At 40.4% G+C, this 23,784-nt stretch overlaps 2 protein-coding genes across 2 annotated transcripts in view; both read left to right on the top strand.

The window, feature by feature from the left end:
- Positions 1 to 2,212: 2,212 nt before the first annotated feature.
- On the top strand, positions 2,213 to 6,449 carry TMPPE (transmembrane protein with metallophosphoesterase domain). The gene has a single exon (XM_035901544.1). The coding sequence runs from the start codon at positions 2,325 to 2,327 to the stop codon at positions 3,642 to 3,644; it is 1,320 nt and encodes a 439-aa protein (XP_035757437.1). The 5' UTR covers positions 2,213 to 2,324; the 3' UTR covers positions 3,645 to 6,449.
- A 4,287-nt stretch (positions 6,450 to 10,736) lies between these two features.
- The window catches only part of GLB1 (galactosidase beta 1), a 37,936-nt gene continuing 24,888 nt past the window's right edge, over positions 10,737 to 23,784 (top strand). Inside the window, exons 1-7 of the mRNA XM_009646143.2 lie at positions 10,737 to 10,790; positions 10,998 to 11,167; positions 18,969 to 19,119; positions 19,414 to 19,474; positions 20,293 to 20,387; positions 21,685 to 21,865; positions 23,645 to 23,703. Coding sequence (XP_009644438.1) covers positions 10,737 to 10,790; positions 10,998 to 11,167; positions 18,969 to 19,119; positions 19,414 to 19,474; positions 20,293 to 20,387; positions 21,685 to 21,865; positions 23,645 to 23,703 — 771 coding nt within the window. The remainder of the gene's footprint in view (positions 10,791 to 10,997; positions 11,168 to 18,968; positions 19,120 to 19,413; positions 19,475 to 20,292; positions 20,388 to 21,684; positions 21,866 to 23,644; positions 23,704 to 23,784) is intronic.

Raw genomic sequence — 23,784 nt, 5'->3', positions numbered from 1 at the left:
GGGAAAGCTTGCTCTCCCGGTGGTGTGTGAGAAGAGGGAAAGGAGTTTTTCCCGTTCTGCCCTGGCTCAGCATCGACTCTCTGACTGCTGCTTTGCCCAGTGGCAGGCCGTATCGCTGCCTCACCAGGGGCCGGCAAGCCTTTAGTCTTTGGAATTGCCGTGGGAGCCGTGCCTTGTCACTTATGGCTTGAGTTTGAAGCAAGAGCGACAGCATTAATCTTGATAGGTGTTGCTAATTGAATGATGCACAGGTGGTTAAAGCTCTGTGAAAAGTAGCACGGCCTCGTGTGAGACGCTTAGCAAAGGGAAGATTGGATGGCAAGATGTCTCGGAGGGGCGGGGTTATGGTTGGGACAGAATTTTGAAGGTGGTAGGTAAGAGAAATGGAGAACCAATGCTCCTTAAATCTGGTAGTATTGGAAGAGGGGCATTTGAATTTAGTAGACTAGTTTAGAACAGATAAAATACAAGTATATAGTGAATTTCAGGAATTTACTGCTACGGGAGGTTGTAGAAGCAGACCATATTTAACAGATTCCAAAAAAGGATTAGCCAGAATAAAATACATCAGGCTCATAAACAGTGTCCCAAAACGACTATGTGATGATTTGCCTTCTAATATCCCTAATGTAACAGCTTTGTCTGCTGGAGGAGTATGAAGGAAGCAGAGCACAGACAGTGGCCAGGGTAGTGGCATTCCTTTAAACAGCATTTCTTATTGCTGTTGTCCAGACAGAATATGGCCTGGTGTCTAGAGGAATTGTGGACTGGAACCAGGAGGGCATTGCTTACACTCTTACCTTCCTAGCTTTGTTTATTTTCTGTAGAGACGTGTGTAAAATAGTACTGTTTTTTTAAGAGTAGCATTGTAACAGCTGAGAAGGCTCACAGAACTGAGGCTGGGAGGCACAATTTCTCTATGAACCCACAGTTCCCTGACCAAGCACTGAGGGAAGGGGTCTTCTTAAAACTTGGTAATGTTCTTTTAAATTAGCTTGGGAAAGTATATGCTGCAGATAAGCAACCTGGCAAACTCAGGTTTGTAGGCTTCTGGGCTCAAGCTCACTGCGGAGCCCTATAAGGCTGGTTTGGTGTCCTAGTTCTGAGATATTTTTGGCTGTAACAGTTGCTTAATTTTTCTCTACTTAAATGTGGACTGAAAGACAGGAAGCGTTTTGAAAGCCATGCAGTGACATGCTTACTTTAAATAAGGTAATTTGTTACCTCAAACTTGGTTTCTATTGTGCATTATGAAAGACCATCCAAACTTTTTCCAGCTATGGTTGAAATAAACTGGTAGGTTTAATTTAAATAGAAATGTGCAGACTGGGAATGGGTAGAAACACTATGAACTCTGAGCAAAACACAGGAAAACAGGGAATTCCAATATGATTCAAGCATAACTGATGCTTGCTTATTTATTTTCAATCTGGGAGCAGTGATGCATTAGACTTAGTGCTCCCTTTCTAAAGGAGCATGGGGGTGTGTGGTGTTTTAATCCCTTTTCAATTTAATTGCATCCTGGTAGACCAGGATGTGCTGAAATAGGTGTTGAGTCTTGGGAACTGTGCATGTAGTGGAAATGAGCAGGAACAATGTGGGTTTCACTGGTTCTACTGATTTTGAGGGCTTTGGGGAAGTCTTATTCTCAAACGGAGGCAAGGACATCTGCTGGTAAATCACCTGCAGTTTCTGGGACTGCAGTTGTATCTGGTAGCTATTCCAGTAGGGGTTTTGCTGCTGCTGTAATACGTGTTAGTAGAACCTCTTGCATTCAGTAAGAATGATGTCGGGTGATACCTGCTTTTGAAATGGAGCCAACTGCTTGGGAAGAAAACACATGTGTAAAGTTAACAACAGAAGCAGCTTAGTCACAGAACACGTATGGGGTTTACAAATTCTGTAATGATTGTTTCCAGCACTCGTATTACTCTTGTGATCTATTGTCATCAATATAAGGAAGTCTTAATGAGGAAATGGCATATAAGGAAAAAAAAAAGGGGGTGTGGGAGGAATCATTGAGGAAGTCAGGCAGCTTGGAAGTGGACTGCCAGAATCCAGTGGTTTTAGTTGTCTGATTTATTTCACATCAGGAAATCTCCTCTCTGTCTTTATGCTAGTGATTGTGCATGACCCCGTGTCCTGAGCAGTATGTACAGAGTCCTTTATTGCAGTCTGGGAAAAAGGGAATGTGTGTAATATTTTAAAACGGCTGATACTGGTTCCTGGTTGCAGGCTTCGTTGACCCAAGGCATCCCTTCATAACCACGCTATTGCCTACTGGAGACTTCTGCAGAACAGAAGGAAACAGTCAGGAAGCAAAGATGATCTCCTTCAAGCAACTGCCTCTTGAAGCAAAGGCTGCAGTGGCTGCAGGAGTGGTTTTCTTCTCCATGATGCTATCGCGCAGTTATCTGGCAGAACAACTCGAGTTCAGGACGCGGCGTTGGCTTCTAAGGCTGCAGATGGCACTGTTTGCTAATGCCCTCATGTTGATAGGCTCTCTTCATGTTTGGAGAAGCACAGTCACCACGTTCTCCAGGTCTTCAGCTGCCAGCTCCTTCTGTTTAATGCCATGGAAAATAGCTGTGTTCATGTTTCTAGCTTTGGCTCATTCAAGCTTCTTTACATTGCTATTTCTTGTTGCAGAGGAGCCCTATTTCTTTTCTTTAGCTGCCTACACTTGCCTGGGGGCCTATATCATTCTTATCTTCTTCCTCTTCACTCTAGGCTCTGTAGAGCAGGCTTACAGGTTCTTGGCTGGGAGAGGCCCTAAGGCAGGTACTGGCAACAAGAACAGCAGAACAGCGATGAAACCAGTTTTGGCAGTCATGCTGACTGTTGTGCTGACTGTTGTTGGGCTGTTAAATGCTTCCCGGCCTCCCACTGTGAATTCAGTGGAGGTTCCAGTTCACAAGCTGCCCTCAACAATGAATAATCTGAAAGTGGTTTTGCTTTCGGATATCCATCTGGGGCCTACAGTTGGGAAGACCAAGCTTGCCATGATTGTGAGAATGGTTAAGGCTTTGAAACCAGATATCACTGTGATTGTTGGGGACCTGACTGACTCTGAGGCAGAGATCATACGACCTGCTGTTGAGCCTCTTGGAGAACTTAACTCCCCTTTGGGGACTTACTTTGTCACAGGAAACCATGAGTACTACACATCGGATGTTAGCAACTGGTTTGAGCTGTTAAAATCATTTAACATTCGGCCACTCCATAATGAGAATGTGAAGATTGTTTCACCGAAGAGCACTGATGACTGGTTCTGCCTGGCTGGCGTTGATGATATTGAAGCAGATGTATTGCGCTACTCGGGGCATGGCATGGATTTGAAAAAAGCTCTCAGAGATTGTAGCAGTGAGCATGCGATAGTGCTGTTAGCTCATCAGCCGATTGCTGCAAAGTGGGCCCTTCAGGAGAGACCAGACATAAATTTAATTCTCTCTGGCCATACTCATGGAGGGCAGATGTTCCCACTAAATGCTGGGGCTTATTTTCTGAATCCCTTCTTTGTTGGCTTGTACAAAGTTGGGCAGAACACCTTTGTCTACGTCAGCCCGGGGACAATGTACTTTGGAATACCCATGAGGCTGGGCAGCAGAGCCGAAATAACAGAGATAATTCTACGTTCTCCTTGAGGAGTTTTCCATTTGACACACTTCTACCATCCTTCTTGGTCAGTATATTGGCTTTTCTGCTCTGAAAGCAAATCCTTTTTCAGGGAAGCCAGAGAAGATGTGTTAGGGCGGACTTCAGCAGGTTCTGTTAAGTTTGAGCAGAAAACACTAACTGTATCTTGGGCCTGTGAAAGAAATCAGGGGCATGTTAAAATACTGAAGAAATTAATTCTTTGAGTTCGTTACTATTGCAGTTCTGCATTTAAAAATAGCACTGATGTCATGGAGATAATGTGTGTCCTGTGCATGTTTAGTAATGTCTGTGTCCTGCAGCTGCTTCATGTTCCACTGTTTATTATCCATCAGGCAGCTGCCTTATCAAATCTCAGACAGGTGAAGTTCTAGTCTCTTGCAATGAAGTCACTCATGCATGTTTTGTGGAAGGGACTACCGTGTCCACTGAGTGTGTAAACTCTAGAAGCCTTATGCTAGAAATGTTGCAGGAAGGGAATGGTTCTGTTTGGTTTTTTTTTTAATTGAGGCTGGATATCTTTATCCTGCTGTCTGTCTGCAGCATGCACCAGGGCTTCCAGTCTCAGCTGCTTACCAGTACAGTAAGGTGCCAGGCATCAGTTCCTGAAATTCAATTTTTTCCAGTTAAAAAGCTGGGAAGACTGATATCAAAGGGTGAAAGTAGCTGTCCTTCTGCAGGCATTTTCCCGAGAATAACTGGGCATCTAGTAATTACTTACTGAAAATAGTTCTACCTAGTACCTGCACAAAATCCAAAGCTGAAATACTCAGTCTCTTTTCTCTTCATTCTGTGCTTTTTTTCTTTATGCTTACTTTCTCTTCTGTGATTTTTCTCTTACAAGAGTAAGGAGATGCTATTTGAAAACAATGCAGATAGGTTAATGCTTGAATTTTGTTTAAGGTTTCAATATTTCAAGTAAGCGGTGTCCTTTTTAAGAAGAATAAACTCTGCAGCAGGTGATTTCCCTTAATAGCATTTGTGCATCAATGTCCTGGTTGTCTGATAGGCATGTAGCAGGATAACCGCTACAGGATAATGAGGGATGGAGAATTTATCTCTGTCTTTCTTAGGAGAACTTAACACAAATTAGTATCATTCTGGGAAATTTGAGATCTTAGAAAATATTAATAAAAACATTCTTGCTTCCATATCTTTGTGTTCATCTAAGAAAGCCAAGATGTAAATTTATGTCCATGTATCATCTAGGTTGATGAAAGAGTTTACTTCTGTACATCTTTCTCTCTCCCCTTCCACCTCAGTTGCTGTATGAAATGCAATGCAAGTCTGGGAATCTTGCCTCTGCCTCCGAGGTCTCCAGCCGTAGCCGCAGGGATCCCTCTCTCTGTCTTTCTGCCCACCAGTACCCAGGCTCCTCTTGGGCAGACCTGTATAGCATGGAGCAAAAAGAGATCAGTGCTTACACAGGAGGCTGAGGAAGGCAAGACTAGTGCTGCGGTGTTCAGTCTTTTCCTGCTTTCCTGTTATCCTGAACCAGACACATTTCTGTTTTATTCTTCAGTTCCTGTTCTTGTTTTGCAGGAGGTGTGGGGGGTGTATTTGAAGAGTACCATAGGGTTTGAAAAGTTGAGGTGAAAGTTTCACTTCATCTACTCCCTTCAGCCCCCGCTCCCCAGTAGTTTTGAACTGCTGGTTTTGTATCCTGTTCCTCTGTACAAACATCTTGCATTTTTAGTCACAGAAATACTGAAAAATACTGTAAATGTGTCACGTGCACTGGAAGGTTGGTGGAAGAGCCGGAGAAGTCAGTCCTCTTCTAGTCTGAAAACTGAACAACTGACCAGCCAGGCTCTCTACTTGCCTGACTAATAATTTGTTTCCCAAAATCTTACAATTTTGTACACTTTTTTTTTGTGCTTGTGCAATAATATCCGCTTAAGTATCCCAAAGCTTCCACATGTGTTTAACACTGCCTTCATGGGGTCCTTCTGAGCTTCTTTCCCATCGGTGGTGTAGTGTCAAATGGTCTTATGTAGAGAGAATGTTGATAGCCTTGATACCCTCTGTTTACTTATCAACATGCCTTCAGTTAAAAGCTGTGTTCTGGGTTTAATAGTATTCCCTCTAGGCCAGTGGTCCAGGAAGATCGCTTTTCATTTGTTATGCTGAGGGTTATTACTGCATTAAGACTAGTTTTTAAACCAGTTTCCTTATCGGGAGGCTTCTGTGGGGCTAGTTTTATATGGTGTTAGTTTCCCAGTGAGTTGCTCGTATTAATTCTTTCCTTTTTTTTCCCTACCCTTTTATATTTCTCTCCTTATTCTGTCCAAATGTGTGCAGAAACCTAGCTGAAATGGTCTGTCTGTCCCAGGGGTGCATAGATTACTTTTTCATTGATTTGTATGTCCCCACTTTGAAGATCTTTATGTATCCTTTTAGGAACAACACTGCCCTTTTAGAAGTGGTCACGTTATCATTTCATAAATTTATTGAGTTCTCCCAGTGTAGTTTAGATCTTGTTGGGTTTTTTTCTTTAACTCCCTGGAGGGACCCTCTGAAAGCTTGTTTGCTTGATGATTAATTATCACTTAAAATGTTTTATTTCTGTGCCAAAACACTTCAAAGACTTTTCCTGTTTTGCTTTTTAAGTATGAATGGAAAGTATCCTAGATCAACTTTCTCCTTGATAGTAAGAGGAATTAATCTTTTCTGAAAACTAAGACAGCAATCCTTACTTTTCCTTCAAGGCTTTTTTAATACTTTTTCCTCTTTGACTTGAATGTGCATAATTTAGCCTTGTGTTCAGTATTCCAGATGAAAAAAAAAATCGCTGTGCTGCTTATTTTGTAACTTTTTTGATTTTTTTTTTTGTAAATTTTTTTGTTTTGATGTGTGTGGAATGTATTTGATCTGGAGAACTTAACTAAATGAATATATATTTCTTCCTATAAAAGGCCAGTTCACGGGGCAGGGGGGAAGAGTTAATCACTGTCAGAATAATACCAGAATAGAACAGTATCATCACTTTGTCAAAGTTGTATTTATTACATTATATAATCAGTATAGAGTGGATTTGAAAAAAATGTAAATTGTGGTATAACAAATGCTTTAAATGTTGGGATTTAATAAAACTTTATTCACTTATCAAGAAAGATGTCTCTAATGACCTTTTATTTTGTACCAGAATTTATTGTAGCAGTATATGCTGGATAGTTTTAACATACTAATTCTATTTACCAACAAAAAGCTACTGACAATAAATCTGACTAGTTCTGGAAAATCTTACACCCTCACTACTAAGTGAGGCATGGTGGAAAGTGGGAAAGGTAAGGCCACTGTTAAATTTACCTAATGCCTACTAGGGGGAAGAAGTGCAGGCTGAAGAGATAAGGATGTGATGGAGAGAAAAGAACCGCTGCAAGGGCAGAGAAAGGATACCGAGAGGGTTTTTTGGAAGGAGCAGAAAATAATGAAGTGTTTGTGGTTCTCAGTGTTGATACTTAAGCCTTGGGGTAGAGAAAGGGATGTTCTATGTTTGCGTGGTCTATGTGAGAGATGCTAGAAATCTTCACAGGTGGAGGGGTTCATTGAGGATTTGTATCCACATTGCTTTGCTTTCCAAATAAGAAAAAAACCCTGGTTTGTAGATCTGGAGAATGAGAGATTCTAGCCTCTGTTAAATAGTTTTCTGTGCTGAAGCTATGAATTTTTGTCCTATATCAAGAGATGTGCACATAATAAAATGTTGAAAGAGCGTTAAGGTTGCAAAAATAACTTCTTACTTGATTTTAAGACCAGATGAATTCTTTAGTTCTTCCATTTTCCCTGTATGCTATGAGCATGTAAGATACACCATTGCCTCTAAGGGTCTGAATTTTCAGGTGGGCATTAATATCATGTGGTATGAATGAACTGGTGTCCTAAACAGTGTGCCATTAGTTCTGTGTCTGTTGAATCTGCTTATCAAACTAGCAGACCTGCCGCTACCCCATCTTCTAGGGAGATGCAGGGAGTTCATTCCCGCTGTATGCTCACAACCGTGAGCATGCAGTATTGACAGAGCCAGAGATAAATTCATGTCGAGAAGGGTTGTGTTTTCGTTGCAAGCTCTGGTCTGCAAGCAATGGGTAGAGTCACGCACTGACAATAAGAGAATGTTGAATAATTGGTCGTGAAGCGAAGCCTGCTTACAACGGGCAATGAACGAGGTGAATTGGAGTAAATACTCTGGAAGCTTCTTCCCTCTCCTCACCCCCGTAATAGTACTGGATCAGGAAGTGTATGTGTAAGGCAGGTGATCCACAATTATGGTCGCAGCTTTACACGCGTGGCCTTTAAGTGGTAACCGGTTCAGTGATGATCACTTTCATAATTAATATCTTCTTTTAATTGTTTTATTGTTTTAAGGAATTCTTGTTTCTCTGCCAGAGGTGTCTGTCCCCTGAGAGTGGACCTATGTAAAGAGTTGATTCAATGTTCAGCATCTCTCAACAGTTATCTGCCATAAATGGAGCACATGTCTTTTCCATAGGCTTCTTCACAGTGGTTAGTTTCAGTGAGGGGGTTAAAATCCTCTTTCAGAGGGAAACAACAGCAATTTATTTTGATTGTCCTTTATTTCCAGGGATATTGGCCTTCTAATGTCCTTGTTCCTAATGCTTTTCTTTTTTTTTTCCCCCCCATCCTCCTTTTTTTCCTTAATGTTGCAGAATTGTTGTTGCTGCACCTGGGTTCTGAGTTTCATTTAGTCACTATCATTTTGAAGCACTTGGCTCTGCGTTAATGCTGCAACTTGTCACAGTGCCCTAGAGTAAAAAACATCTGAAGAAATGTCTGCTTGGTGTTCGTTAGGGTGACTGATTTCCTTAGGGGATGGATACACATAGTACAATTCCATCCTGGGGCAGCATGCCCAGGAATCAAGAGGCAGGTTATAAATTAAAGATCAGCAAAATGTCACGTGAATTGAAAAGAAGTTAAGCAGATGGCATATACCTGTGCATCGTCTGCAGTGGTAATTTACTTGAGGTTTAACAGCCTGGAGTTACTACAACAACATCATTTCCCAGGGAGAATCCCAACCTTTGGGTTACTTTTGTTCCGGAGCAGTTGTTTTGTATTTCACAGCTCTGTAAGGTCCTGATTTTGTGGACACCTGGCACATCTATACCTTTGTTTAGTCAAGATTTATTTCAACTTTCATGGAACTCTTGGTTAAGTAATGTTAAGAATGGGTCTGTTTTTGCAGGATCAGGGCTTAAATAGCTTCCCCTATGCAATACTTTGCAGTCCCTTACAGTTCTTGTTTCACTGCCAGCTCAGGGCTGTATCTTCTCACATCTGTTGTTACACGTCCACCACACAGACAATTTCACTTGTTCACTGTTGGCAGAATGTTTTGGATTGCTATGTGCATGTAAGGCATTTTCCACAACTTTATTTTAGGGTTTTGGTGAAGAAATGGCTTTATCAGAGGTGAAATACACTGTAGTCTTCCTCCTCCTTGGAGTTTGCAGTCTTCAAATGTTTGTAGAGTGTTATCTCAGTTGCTCTGTTTAATGGCAGCCTAGGGATAGGCATGTTTACTCAGCAATTTTGTCCTCCAGTTTTCCAAAGAGTGTGTTTTTTCTTTGTACTCTTGTTCTTTTGGCCTGTGACACATTGCACTGGCTCCTTTTTGCTGTCTTGTTGCACTAAGAGTATGGTCTTGGTTGGCAGTTGTGTCCAGTTGTTGGCCAGGAGTCTCAGTACTTGCAGCACTATGGTTATACATGCCCACTGTATTTCACTTTTTCTGTTCCCTTCTCTTTACCTGTAGTTGTACCCACTATTGCAACAAAGTTGTTCAGCAGTTAACAGAAGGAAGTGGTTCCAAGGGAAGGTTCTTCAAAACTGTGTGGTCTGTTGGTCCCTACTTAAGCTTTGGACAGATTTCCTCAGATGGTAGATGGTGCTTGGGTAGTGGGGGTCACCTGGGGTTATATGGTGGTCTACATCTCTCTTGCCTTTCTAATCTCATGGCTTTTGTTTCATGCAATCAATTTCCTAATTGTTAAGCCCCATTCTCAATATGGGACAGGCCAAGGCCCATCTTTTCAAGAGCAAGGCCAGTGTCCTTCAACAGCTTTTAATTTACGCTATTGAAAGGTGTGTTTCGTTTGGACTGGTGAAACATGAGGTTGGTTTGTTTAACTTCTGACTTATTTTCTGATAGGTGTGGAGAACTAATGGATACGTTTGCTGACTTGTGATTTTACTTCATAAATCTTTACTGATCTTTCATTGAAGGGATTTTTTTTTTTTAATGTGCTCAGTAATGAATCTGGTAAAATGCAAAGGCATAGAACATGAAGGCAACCAACTATGCAGTGGTATATGGAAGACAAAAGTAGTACTGGTGACAGGGATGCCAAAGATACATGGGAGCTGTAAAATGCGAGGTGTTAAGGTTTGTTTAAAAAGAAAAAAAATAAAAGCTAGAAGTTTTTAAAGACACAGGGCCAAGCACTTAAAAAAAAAATAAATCTTCTGTTGTTCCTTGTTTTTAACAAGCAAAAGAAGTATTGCTGTTGGTCATAGTAGTTTAAATCTTACTAAGATCATAGGATCACTTGAGGAGTAATCCTATGCTCTTGAAATTAAGGTATTTTTCTTATGCCTAGGAAGTGCAGATTCTTATTCTTAATTTACCTGCTTTTTTAAGTTCATTGGTTTGGGTGTGCTTAGCTGGAAAAGTATTGAAGGTAAGACTTTCTCTGCAAATGGCTGATTTTTAGTGACTTACATAAACGTATGCAGTTCGCCAGGCTGATCTGTCAAACAGTTTTATACTTGCTAGAAACTGAGCTTTCAAATGTGCATGTATCGGTGCCCTGGAGCATTTAGAATGTGGTGGTTGTTACTCAAAAGCTCCCAGTTGGCTTTTCCTTCTAGACTTGAGTGTGTCAAGTTGGAGTTAAGGTTGTGTTTTCCAATAGTTTAGTAAGTTGAAGTATTGAATGCGAAGTGTTGGCACTCACCACATCTCCCCTAATTAATTCCGCATCATTTGCACTGGTGCAAAAAACTGCAAAATGTGTCACTGTAGAAAGATGGTACTATATACTCATTAAAAGTGGAGAATGCATACGGCGTATTTTGGTGTAGTAGTGAATCCTGTCATTGCTGAGTGGTTGGTATGTATGTATGGTAGTCCTTTTGGTGTGTTAGGCTCAGGTGGGCTATATGTAGCTAGTGGAGAGCCATTCACCATCAGTTATTTTAACACAATTGTATCTTCTATTGTGGACAACCCACAGATGTTGTATAGACTGTTCTCAGTGTCTTGATAGGCAGAAAAAATTATATTGTACATATTTTATTTTTTTTTTTTTTGTATGCAGAGTATACCCCAGAGAAGTTTTGGGATTGATTATGACTGTGACTGCTTTGTCAAGGATGGGAGACCTTTCCGTTACATCTCGGGTAGCATGCACTACTCACGCGTGCCCCGGTATTACTGGAGAGACCGCTTGTTGAAGATGAAGATGGCGGGACTTGATGCTGTTCAAACGTAAGTAGCTGTTGACTTTCAAAGTGATTTGTCGTCCTGGGAGATGGATGAGAAGTAGTTAAGTGGAATGCTGCCATTGTTAGCTGGTTTGTTAATTCTTAAGTAATAGGTGAGAAAGCTCCGGAGAAGTGAAGGGTGGCAGAATCATAGAATCATAGAATGTTTTGGGTTGGAAGGGACCCCTAGAGGCCATCTAGTCCAAGCCCCCCGCAGGAGCAGGGACACCGCTAACCAGATCAGGTTGCTCAGAGCCCCATCCAACCTGGCCTTGAATGTTTCCAGGGATGGGGCCTCCACTACCTCTCTGGGCAACCTGTTCCAGTGTTTTACCACCCTCATTGTAAAGAATTTCTTCCTTATATCTAGTCTAAACCTACCCTGGTTTAGTTTAAAACCATTACCCCTTGTCCTGTCACAGCTGTCCCTACTTAGATTTTCCCAATCTTTCCTATAGGCTCCCTTTAAGTACTGAAAGGCCGCAATCAGGTCTCCCCGCAGCCTTCTCTTCTCCAGGCTGAACAAGCCCAACTCCCTCAGCCTGTCCTCATAGGCATAGAAGATGACCTCTAACAGCATCAACTGGAACAACTGGGCAGGTTATACCTAACAGTTCACTTCCACGGTGATAGGCAACACCTCTTGCTTCGCAGCACTAGGGGGTGCAAATGTGACCTGAAATAGTTAGTCTTTCGCAACAATGAAACAGTTGTATGTGCCCTGCCTCCGCCAAGGGCATTGTAACCTCTGGTCAAAAGGCAGATGATGTGAGAGGGGGCAAGAACCTTTTAATACAGCCCAGGTTGTATCACCCTGAAACCTTGAAAATATTCGAAAAGGCTGCAGTAATACTTAAACTATTTCACTAGGAGTGCTTAAATTGAGAAAAATGGTTAGGAAGTAGGTGTACTTCTTTAAAACAAAAAAACTCCCAGTTTAAAAAGCTTTCAGTTACGTGTACCAAACCTTTAGTCCATCTTTCTTGTCTTTCCTACCTGGTTTTGTAGATATTACAACAGATGAGGCACAGATTAAAAAAAAAAAATGCAGCTTACTCTTATTTTTGGAAAAGCTTCCTTGACAAGGGAAGAGGCATGGTAGAAAAGTGTAAGGCACAGTCTTTTCAAGCAATAGTTGTAATTTCCAAACATGTTTGTTTTTCTTTCCTAAATCATTACAAGGCTTAGAGCTTCTCTTTGAAACAGCCTGCTTGTGTGCTGTGGAATGCCAGACAGTGTTGGTTCTGACACTGCAGAGCCTGTAGGCCAGGGCACTTTGCTCAGCGGGAGTGTTATACCATCTCTCTTTACCCTCCCTTGAAATCTGTATTTTGTTTGACCTGCACATTGCAGGGTTGCATTGTACACTTGGAGATGTGATAAGTAATGGTTAGTATGTGAAGAACAGATAGCAGAGAAAGAAAAAAGTTGCTTTTTTCAGACTTACGGTTCTTTTTTTTATGTCTTAAAACTCCTCCCTGTGTTGTGATGATGTAATGACTTATTTTTGGGGGTGTTTTTTGTTGTTTTCTAGTAAAGCAAACAAGTTCTATCTTCCCTTGCATAACGACAACAGGATTAAGTAATACACTTGCTCAGGACAGAGTTGCTGGAATCATCCATGTAATTACTTTGTGCTGCAATAAAAGTTATTTCAAATGAGCCTGAAAAATTATACCTTTTGATGTCTGGCTTGAAGACCAGCCTGGGTCCTGACAGTGGCTGTTAAATTTCCAGCTTTTTCAAGCAGTCTCTTCCTTTTTTTCTTTGAAATTGCCTGTTCATGTCTCTACTACATCACTGGTCTTTTGAGATAGGAATCTTTTCTTTCCCAATTTCCCCATCATTGTTGCTTAATGGTAAAATTGCTTCAGGGCTGGTTTGTTTGGATTTTTTTTTTTTTTTTTCCCCTGTGTTGCTTCCTCCTTCCTTTGTAATCTCCCACTAGCAAGGTTTTTTTCCCTTCTTTATTTTTTTTTTTTTTCCACTTGTTGAGATCTCTTACTTTGTGCTTTACTGTTTTGCATCTGTGTCCTTCCACTGTGCAGGAAGGAGTGGAGATTGTCTTGTGATGCTGGTGTTGACTGGTGGGTCTTGGGAGAGCTTGAGTCTGTTTCCGTTCAGGCATGGAAGGTATAGTACAGCTAGCAAGTGTTGACCTGTGGTTATGTGGCCTATGGCCTTAGGTATTGTTGCTGAGTCACTGACGACAGAGAACAGGATTTTTACAATCTGCTTTTCTTTTTGTAGAGCAGACTGGGATTCTTTAACTTTCTCCCCCACTATTGCTTACCTTTTGGATTTTTCCCACCATGGTAAAAGATAGCTCCTAAATGTGTATCTTACAAGCAGAAGGTACCCCTGTGCCTTGCATTTTCTACAAGAATCAAATCCATGCATCTTTCCATTTGACACTGATCTCTCTCTTTCTCTCTCTATGCTACCACCTCCAACCACTCTTGTTTTTCTTTGATGTTTGCAGATAATCAAGCCTTACTGCTCTTGATTATTTGAGATAAAGCAATGAATTCTCATGTTATGCAAAACAACTCTGCTGTGATTTTGTGTGATTTTGGTAAAAGTGGAAATTGGTTTAGATGCTTATTTAGTTGTGGATGGTTTGACCTTGGCTGGATGCCAGGTGCCACCAAGCTGCTCTATCACTCCCCTCTTTGGCAGGACAGGCAGAGAGAAAATGAGATGGAAAAGAAAAAATACTTGTGGGTCAAGGTAAAGGCAGTTTAATAAAAACATAAGCAAAGACTGTGCACAAAAGAAAAACAAAGACTTTATTGTCTACTTCCCATTAGCAGGTGATTCCCAGCCGCTTCCTGGGAAGCAGGGCTTCAAGCATGCATGGTGGTTGCTCTGGAAGACAAACACCTTAAATAACAAATGTCCTCCCCTTCCTTCTCCTTTATCTTAGCTTTTATTTCTGAGCTGATGTCATATGCTATGGAATATCCTTGTGGTCAGTTTGGATCAGCTGTCTTGGCTATGTCCTCACCCAAGATCTTGCCCACTCCCAGCCTACCGGTGAGGGGAGGGAATGGTGGAGGCACGGCCTTGATGCTGTGCGAGCACTGCTCAGCAGTAGCCAAAAGACTGGTGTGCTATCAACACCTTTCACTACCCACTAACAGAAAGCACAGTACTATGAGGGCTGCTGTGGGGAAGATTAACTCCATCTCAGCCCAACCAAGTACATTGCATTTTTGTTTTCTTCTGCCTACTCTTTCCTGGATCAGTATAACTATTAGCAAGGGACTGAGATACCAGTTGTGTGAAGTCATTCTGAAATGGGCAGCAGCACTGCCAGACCTTCTGGCAGAATGTGGTAGTTGGACTCCCAAACTTGGGGCTACCTCTGAAGACTGTGATTTTGCTGCTTGGGTTTTTTCCCACGAGACAGGGAAGGGTCTTGCTGTAATTTGGGAGCTATAAATATTGGAGCCTTCCTTGTTCGTATCAAGGTGCTCCCAGTGAGGCTTACCACTTCAAGGGAAACAGATTTCTTTTATTACAGGATTGTCCTTGTAAATACCTTGTGGTCAAAGCAAGCCGGACCTTCCTGTTCTCTGCAGCCTCATTTCCAAGACTCGCTATGCCTTGATGCATCGTTCAGCTAATGACTGAGTCAGCAGCTCATCTGGGACTCTTGAATTGGTGAAGTCAGTATATGTAGATAACCATCTGCACCTGGAAACACCTCGAGCAACAAAAGAATATGAGAAAACAGATGACAAGAAGCTTGATCTGACATTAAAGCTTAAAATATCAAGGCCTAAACCTTCCAAATAGTAGGTTGAAATTTGATGTTGTGCTTGGTGTGACATCCCAGAAGATGATGGAGGCGTACCTAGCAGCTCCACTCCCAACCTCAGCAGGTAGCACACATCTGGTCACACAAGGGTAACTGCCCTTGTTTTCAGTTACCGAACTGTGTCTGCCAACTAGCAACAAATGCTGTCAAAGGCACCTGGAAAGGACTGAAAGTTAGTGGCTTGTTTTGGTGGGTGTTTTTGGCATGGAGGAGATCAACAGTTAACCACTAGATGGGGCTAAATATTTACAGGATTTACAGATTGGTGGAGAAGCTTCCTGGAAGAATCAGCAGTAACCAGATCATAGCAAGTTAAAGAATGTTCAGCATTTTATTTGGTTTACTGTATTTGTTGGCCAATAAGCAGAAAACTGTAAACATGTAGAAACTCTGTCTAAGAAAGAGCTGCTGTAATTACTTAAAAATAAGTACGATTTATTTTTTCTAAAGACTCATAAATGTGTGTTTTAACTAGCATGTATAAAAATGCTGCTCTATTATTTATGAAATTAGTACAAGCTATTTAATTTTACACTAGTTTAAAAAAAACAACCTGATATTAGAGAGAGAATTATCCTGTACATTAAGGTAGTCAAAACGGGGGTTTTTGCATGTTGATATCTCTGAAATAGGAGAGGAAAACCTGCGACTTTTTTTTTTTTTTTTAAAAGGAAGGTTGTAGGATAAAGCTTAGAAATTGTATGTAAAAGGAGAGTAAATGCTATCGCTTAAACACAGAAGAAATAGCATGTTTCAAGTCTGAAAAAGGAATGTGGCATTCCTTTATAAATTCATTATTCTGTAGCTAAAGCAGTACAGCGTTAACAACTGACTGTAAATTTGTACAATGGTACACAGGAATCACACTTGGTAATAATAACAACTTCGAAGTAAAATGATTTCATTTGAGGATGTTGCTAGCTGTAGAAAATATACTGGGGGATTTAAACGCATTAGTAATTTTTACACCAGTGTTTGAAATACATTCATATCATGATTTATTCTGTAAGAAAGCATTTCACATTTTTTTCTTCACTTTCTTTCCTCCTTCTCCACTAAAATTTTTTTTCTGGTCTTCTGGGGAAGCATGGGACATAAATTAAAAGTGTTTCTGGAATAATTTATATCTTCTTCCATCTCGAGCATAAGGGAGCTGGAGAAATCCTTTTGTCCTCACCTCAGACACTAATAAGCATATTTAGACCTTCAGACTTGTTCTAGAACAAGTTCATAAGACTCTGCCATGAGTATCTTTTTGTAACTAACAGTTTACAAGGTGTAGTTAAATTACAGCTAGAATGCTTTTCTCATATGAACCTGTTTTTCACTTACCAGTTACAAATAACTTGTTTGGTAGCCTAAAGAGAAAGGAGTATAAGCAGCTGCTGTCTTTCTGTAGTAGTATTTTAGGCAGTGAGAAACTGTTATGAAGTTAATATCTAGTCATCTTTAATTAGCTCAAGCAGGTGCAGCTCTCTGCTACAAGCATTTTTCAGTGAATGAGTTGCTACATCAACATGCCTGTTAATTTCTCCCAGAAAGAGCTTTGTCTCTTACCGCAGTGTTATGTTGGTGATTCATAGTCAGGTGGTACCTGCAGACCCTTTTCTTATTAATACCACTTCCATATGTCTTCTTTCTCATTTTGTATTTTTTGCCTTTTCCTATGCAAGACGGAATTAAAAAGTGATAACTCTTAATTCCTTATTGATATCAGATCACGTTGCTCAGTAGTTAAGACCATTTAGAAACCTGATCATGTTCACAGATGGATTTGTAACTGCTCCCCATTTGCAAAGTGTGCTGTACATTATGTCACCCAGATGTCAGTAAAAGCTTTGGATATAGTTAGACCTACTAGTGAGACTTGGGATACTCCTCAAAATATCCTATTGCTTTCCCAGCAGATTGTGCATTGGTTTTTGTGGTTAATTTTTTTTCTATGTTAATTATACCAACTACCCTCTATTTTTTTTTTTTTTCTTTCTTGTTTGCTTATAGGGATGTTGTACAGCAAAGTACCAAAAGCCTTGCTAAGTCAAGAGACATCGCCTTCTTTCCTTTTCCCTAACCTTTGGGCAAGTTTTCCTGTGAACAAATGGAGTTAGATTTATCTTCCCTTAACAAATCCATAGTTGTATATACATAACTTAAGAGAATCTGTATTTCTAAGCAACGTTTTTGAAAATAACATCGCTTTTTATGGGAAAAACTAAATGAATCATTATGAGCAAACTAAAATTATTCTGCAGTGATAACCTGGATGATGGTATATGGAACAGAGAAAGCAAGCACAATTTCTTGAGGCGGGTTGGTCATTTGTTTGTTTTTAGTAGTTTTCTACTTCATCTACTTTGATCTTAAATGTCAGCAATTGGCTTGTTCCTCTGCTTGAAAATTAGACAAGGGGAACAAAACTAGGTGAACGTTGAATGTATTTTCATATGGTTCATGTATTAATGAAATGCACATTTAGTTTGTTCTACAAGTGAGTTAACCGTATGCTTCAGAAACAATTAGAGCAGGCTGACAAAGAAATAAAATACGTAGAGGGGAAAATCTGCATTTTGATGTCAGAGTGCATTGCTTTGCCTCCATCCTGGCATACAAATTTTAAGCTTCATCTTCTCAAACAAAGGCTTAAGATGTTGGCATTTGTGAGGCTATAATATTAACTAATGATGCTGAAGGATTATAATTTTTGTATTTAGTGTTCATGTGCATGTATGTCTGAGTGTGGTGTGCTCATGTGAGGGTTCCTGTTTTTCTTGCTTATTGAAAACAGTGTTTTCTGCACTTTCTTTCCCTCTTGGGTAGTTCTTACAAAATTAACTCTGGAACATATAAACAAACCCAGACAGTAAGAAAAGTGTTGCCTGAGAGGATCTTTGCTTGACTAACCACGGTTTTGGTTTTACAAATTTTTCTCAAATTTGCTCTCTGGAACAGTGGCAGCAGCTCCCTTAGAGGGATTACAAACCTATATGCAAAAGAGCAGATGCATGGAGAATAAGTTTACCCATTCTCTTGAATCCTTGCTCATCCCTAATTTTGATGTCTGTCTATGCTACGACAGTCACTTAGTACTATCCCAAGCCAAAGCTCTCATGATTGTCAAGCATGGGCCATAAGCTACAACATTACGCATAGTAGTTGGTAGAAAACATGTTTCTTTGTTGTCTTACAACCAAGTGTATTTTTTTATCTTCTGTGAGATGTTCTGTGGTGAGGTTGTGGTTTCCTAAGTCCTGGAAGTAGCAGAGAGATATTCTCTCAAATGGCTATCTGCTTGTTTGGCATCTTTATTACTTGGTTGAAATCAAGTTTTATTTTGTCCAGGCTCCTGGGCACCTTAGCATCTCTAACTTGACTGTTCTTCCCATGCTGGTTTTCCAGAACCCGTATTGCTCCTGGTCAATGAAAACTTTCAGGACCTAGATGCAATATCATTTGAAGGCTTAGACATTTTAAAGTTCTTTGTAGTGGCAGTAGCATGGACCTCTCAGCCTGGTTGGTGTTTCCTGTGCAAGCTGGGTGATCCATTTGCAAAGGGTCATGCACTATTTTGGATAAGCTTGTTCTTGACCACCTCCTTTGAGTGGTTACAGTATTCATCTCTTTACAAACCTCCCACCACTGTACAATTGGCAGCTGACTTGCTAACATCAAAACTGTTAACTACTTGAATTTTGCAATAGACATCATGGTTTCAAAATGGCACTGCCAAAATCTGTTCTTGCATTGATATGAACTCCTGCAGATGTACTGCAAAGCAATAAGCCTTATTTCAGTATTAATTTTAACGCCACCTGCTATATGAAGTACCTCACAGAAGAAGGGCCCTAGAGGTATTCTTGTATTTACTGATCTGAAGACCAGTTTGGCATTACAGATCTCTGGGGCATGTAGTACAAACAGTTGTCATTCGGAGTTCTGGTTTACTCTCAGTTTTCTAATGGAAGGTGATCTTTTCTCTCCATAGGTATGTGCCATGGAACTACCACGAACCCCAGATGGATGTTTATGATTTTTCTGGTGACAAAGATCTAGAGTATTTCTTGCATCTTGCTAATGACACTGGTTTGCTGGTTATCCTGAGAGCTGGACCTTACATCTGTGCAGAATGGGACATGGTACTGCCTTTTGTAACAGTTACCTCCTTTGTAGGGTAAATCTAATGCAAGTATTTCTGTCTTAAAGTAGACAAACATACTTGGTGTATCCTTGGACAAGACTCTTGGTTTAGTGTATTAAAATCCACGCATCCTACACAACTTCTTACAACACAAGCTTACTTTGTGTTTGTTTTTTCATTGGGAACTGCAGAAAAACAATCTTCAGGTCTCAGTATATGTTTTGATAAAAGGATAAATTCTTCTTACATTTCCTAAAAATGTAACACTGAAGTGTTCCCTTTCTTTTCCCAGGGAGGTCTTCCTGCATGGCTGTTGGAGAAGAAATCTATTGTTCTCAGGTCTTCTGATTCAGGTAGAGGCATCAAAAAGGACTAGCAAAAATATACTTTAGCAGGAAGGGGATGTGCTGTTTGAGGTCATTACTAGATAATTTGTATTTCAGCTTAGGTTATCTTGTGAGTAAAATCTTCAGTATTTTTAATTGGAAGGATGCATTCAAGAAGTACATAGAATAAACAAAGTAGGGTAGAATGACAGGTTTCATGAAAACTGTGTGCCAAGAGAGAAATCATTATCACCATTAAGGAAAAGACAGGTAACCCTCAGCTTTGAGTTTTTTGGTTTTGCGATAGCCAACTGGCCACTCATTGTGGGGGGTCCTTCCTAGCTGGTAGGTGTGCACGTAATTCCAGAACTAGTTACAGCATTCTTCTGTGCTACCTTGTCATGGACCAGACATGGAGGGATGAGATGAGACAGGAGATTAACGTGGTTATTGGAATGTGTATTAGGGGACAAACATATAAATCATATCAGACTTCAGTTCTGCTTGTTGTGGGATAAATGGTCTATTTAAATAAAATAGTACATGTAGCAACATTCAAATTTGTTTTCCTGTTGAAATGTATTAGGCCAACCTGTGTGAGACTTGTTGAAGTCTCTCTGGTGATTTTTCAAAGTTCATCAGTATTTAAATGTTTTATTTTTTTAGTAAACTATACTGGAAGCTGACATTTATGAACAAGTATAAGAGCACATTAGTTCATTAAATGTTGTTCTGTTATACTTTATGTGTTTAGAACACTAGGTAAATCTACCCATATATAATTTAAAATAAAAATTAGAAAAAAGCAGAAAAGTTGTGAAACATTTATACTTTGTGTATCACAGATTACCTGGCAGCAGTGGAGAAATGGATGGGTGTCCTTTTGCCAAAGATGAGGCCTCACCTCTATCAAAATGGAGGTCCAATCATCATGGTGCAGGTAACTTATGAAAATCAAATGAACCCAAGCAGCACGGCACGGATGCTTACATTGCTCTTGCAGACACTGCATGGGTGTTGGGTGGTAATGTCACAGGTGTTCCTTAACAGTTTTGGGTAGCTGAAAGATTCTGATGAAATCCCTTATCCTAAAGAACCGAATACCCTACTGTTTCCAGAATTCAGAGAGCACTTGTCTGCTCTGCATTGTTTCCTGCAACTATAGAAAGCAATAGAGGAAACTTGTGGAGCTTTTTAGGACTGAGTTTCATGCCAGTTCTCACATAAAGCCACAATACATTGCAATTGCCTGAAACCCCCTGACAGGAAAAAGAGGAATAAGGATACGTGCAAATAGAAGCAAAAGCAGTACAGAGTAAGATTAAAACTTGTGACAAAAATAGCCTCAAAATTTAGGCTTTTTAATTCTTAGCACCTAACTTAAGCTGTAAATGTTTCAGGGCACAAAGTTGTGCGTTCATGATGAGTAGCTTCTTTCTTAAACTCCTTCCAGATGTGCAGTGGTGATTGTTCCATATTCTTATTTGACCATAACAAAAGCTTTGTTTTATTTTTTTTTAAACTCCCTCATTGGCACAGGATGGAATAGGAGACCCTTCTAATATGCCCAAGATCATTGCTCTTGAGCAATGTATTATGTCTATTGAGCAAAAGCACTGGCTAAAATTATTCCTTGGCAGAAATATGTTGCTTATAACAGGATTTTCAGAAATAACTTTCAGGTCTGTGTGGCATTGGATCTGGAGCTTGAAAGTCCATCCCCTTGGGAAAAGGGCAAGATGCATACCTCTCAGTAGTAGCAGGGCTGTCGTTCTCTCCTCAGTCCTTTGAGTCCATTGCAGGGCTTTGCTGTTCGTATGAGCCCCTTGTAGGTGTCTCTGTTCTGGAAGTTCCAATTTTGCTGCAGTTTTGATCATGTCACAACCTGTTCTATGGTTTTATTGTTCTGCTTGGGAGGTGGGTCATAGCTCTCCTTTTTTAATAGAGACTGTGTTTTATTCACTGTTGTGAAGTAGCTGGGGTAGACATTTTTATGTGGAGGGTGATTTTGTAGGAAAATTACTTATCTCCACACGATTTTTCCACTGTAAGATAGAGGTGAGAGGAATGAGTGACTAGAAGTGTTGTCTTTTCTTACGCCTCAGGTCTGGAGTTAAAATGACATTTTCAGCATTGCTGTCAAAGGAAGAGGATGGTTGGATTTGGGCTTTCCATTTTTGGTATCAGAGGCAGACTGAAACTGGCTACTGCTTTACTGACTTGCTTTTACTGTGCAGGTAGAGAATGAGTATGGAAGCTACTTCGCTTGCGACTACGACTATCTGCGTTTCCTTCTGAAGCTCTTTCGCCAGCATCTTGGGGATGAGGTAGTGCTGTTCACAACTGATGGCGCAAGTCAGTTTCACCTGAGATGTGGAGCTCTTCAGGGTCTTTACGCAACAGTGGACTTTGCCCCAGGTTGGAGACCGCAGTTTGTTACTGAAAAGTTCTGTTTGTGTGTTTGTGGCAGGACAAACTGACTTGAATGTTTGACAAACCTGACAGCTTTGTTTAAAAGGAGTAATAGAATCATAGAATATTTCAAGTTGGAAGGGACCCATAAGGATCGTGGAGTCCAACTCCCTGGCATGTATGTATATTTGATGTACTCTTCATGTACAAATATCACCTACAAGTACCCAGTTAGTCATAATCACTTCCTCGCATCATGAAATCATGAATAAACAATTTATGCTGCTCATAGTGCGTATCTCCTAAAAATTAGCAGTAATAGTTGACATTGATTCCACTGATTTTTTTTTTATGCTGTTTTTTTTGTTGTTGTTTTGTTTTTCATGTTCTTTGTCTCAACCCTCATGGTTAATTTCTTTCTAAGCTAGAGGTTACTAGAAAAAAAAATTACTGCTGACGATTGTCATTAGAAATGTGCACACAGCCAGAATTTGCTGTGATATGGGCCTGAAGAATGGCTAAGCAACCATAGTGTGTTCAGAAAGGAGAGTTAATGATGTAAATGTTGATATGCTGCATGGACTTGGCAAAATAGGCGTATGGCACAAGAAACAAACTCCAAGATCCTTCCATATTTTTTGAAGTGTGGCCTCTTTTGTACATTATTCTCTCTACGGTCAAAGATGTGTGCGTAGCAGGAATCTGTTTTCTTACAAGTAGAGTGAAATTGTGAACTCTTTCATGTGTATCGTTTATGAGATAGTGAGCTGCTCATGGAAATAGTTATTTCCAGTCCCTATGGCTTGAGCCACTAGGAGTGATCAGAAGTGAAACTCCTCTTTAGAGGTTCTTCCTCGTACTCTTGGTACTGCAACCCCAGGCCTATACTTTCCAATAACCAAGTAACAATTCTGACACATCTCAGACTTTTTGGTGCCAGTATGTCATTCCTGAGTGTCATGGTTTAACTCCAGCCGGCCACTAAGCACCACACAGTTGCTTGTTCACTTTCCACTCCCCACCCCTGTCCCCAGTGGGATGGGGGAGAGAATCAGGAAAAAAAAAAGTCAAACCCATGGGTTGAGGTTATAGACAGTTTAATAAAACAGTAAAGGAAAATAATAATAATAATGATAAAAGAATATACAAAACAAGTGATGCACAGTGCAATTGCTCACCACCCACTGACTGATGTTCAGCATGTCCCAAGCAGCGATTGCTGCTCTCTGGCCAACTTGCCTCCCCCCCCCCAGTTTATATACTGAGCATGACATCATATGGTCTGGAATACCCCTTTGGCCAGTCTGGGTCAGCTCTCCTGTCTGTGCCTCCCCCTGGCCCAGATTCTTGTGCCCCTGGCAGAGCATGGGAAGGTGAAAAGTCCTTGATGAGCATAAGCACTGCTTAGCAACAACTAAAACATCAGTGTGTTATCAACATTCTTCTCATGCTAAATCCAAAACGAAATGCTATGCCAGCTACTAGGAAGAAAATTAACTCTATCCCAGCTGGAACCAGGACACTGAGAAAAGCTGGGTTTTCAGAAGATGTATCTCAAAAGCAAAGACATACATACATATATGTATGTATATATTTTAAACAAGTTCTGCAACTTTAACACTGGAATCAAAGGTATTGATTCTTGTGTTTTCTGAAGTAACTTTCTTGTATGGATTTTTGCTAGATGTGAAAGGTATATTACACACCTCTTTTTTTTTTTAGTAAAATGAAGGACTGAAAAAGTCATGGATGTAGCAACTCAATTTTATTTCTATCTGCTTATAGGTGGCAATGTCACAGCAGCATTCTTAGCTCAAAGGGGCAGTGAACCGATGGGCCCTTTGGTATGTCCTTTCACTTAAATTTCTTGTATCATTCCTAATCTTGCAGTGGTTAGTAAGAGAGGAGTTGACAACAGCATGTTG

Source organism: Egretta garzetta, unplaced genomic scaffold, assembly GCF_000687185.1.
Source record: "Egretta garzetta isolate BGI_Z169 unplaced genomic scaffold, ASM68718v1 scaffold409, whole genome shotgun sequence".
Lineage (NCBI taxonomy): Eukaryota > Metazoa > Chordata > Aves > Pelecaniformes > Ardeidae > Egretta > Egretta garzetta.
This window is presented reverse-complemented; position numbering and strand designations above follow the sequence as displayed.

Excerpts from the sequence above, each read along its gene's own strand:
- TMPPE (XM_035901544.1), top strand. The coding sequence starts at position 2,325 with ATGATCTCCTTCAAGCAACTGCCTCTTGAAGCAAAGGCTGCAGTGGCT.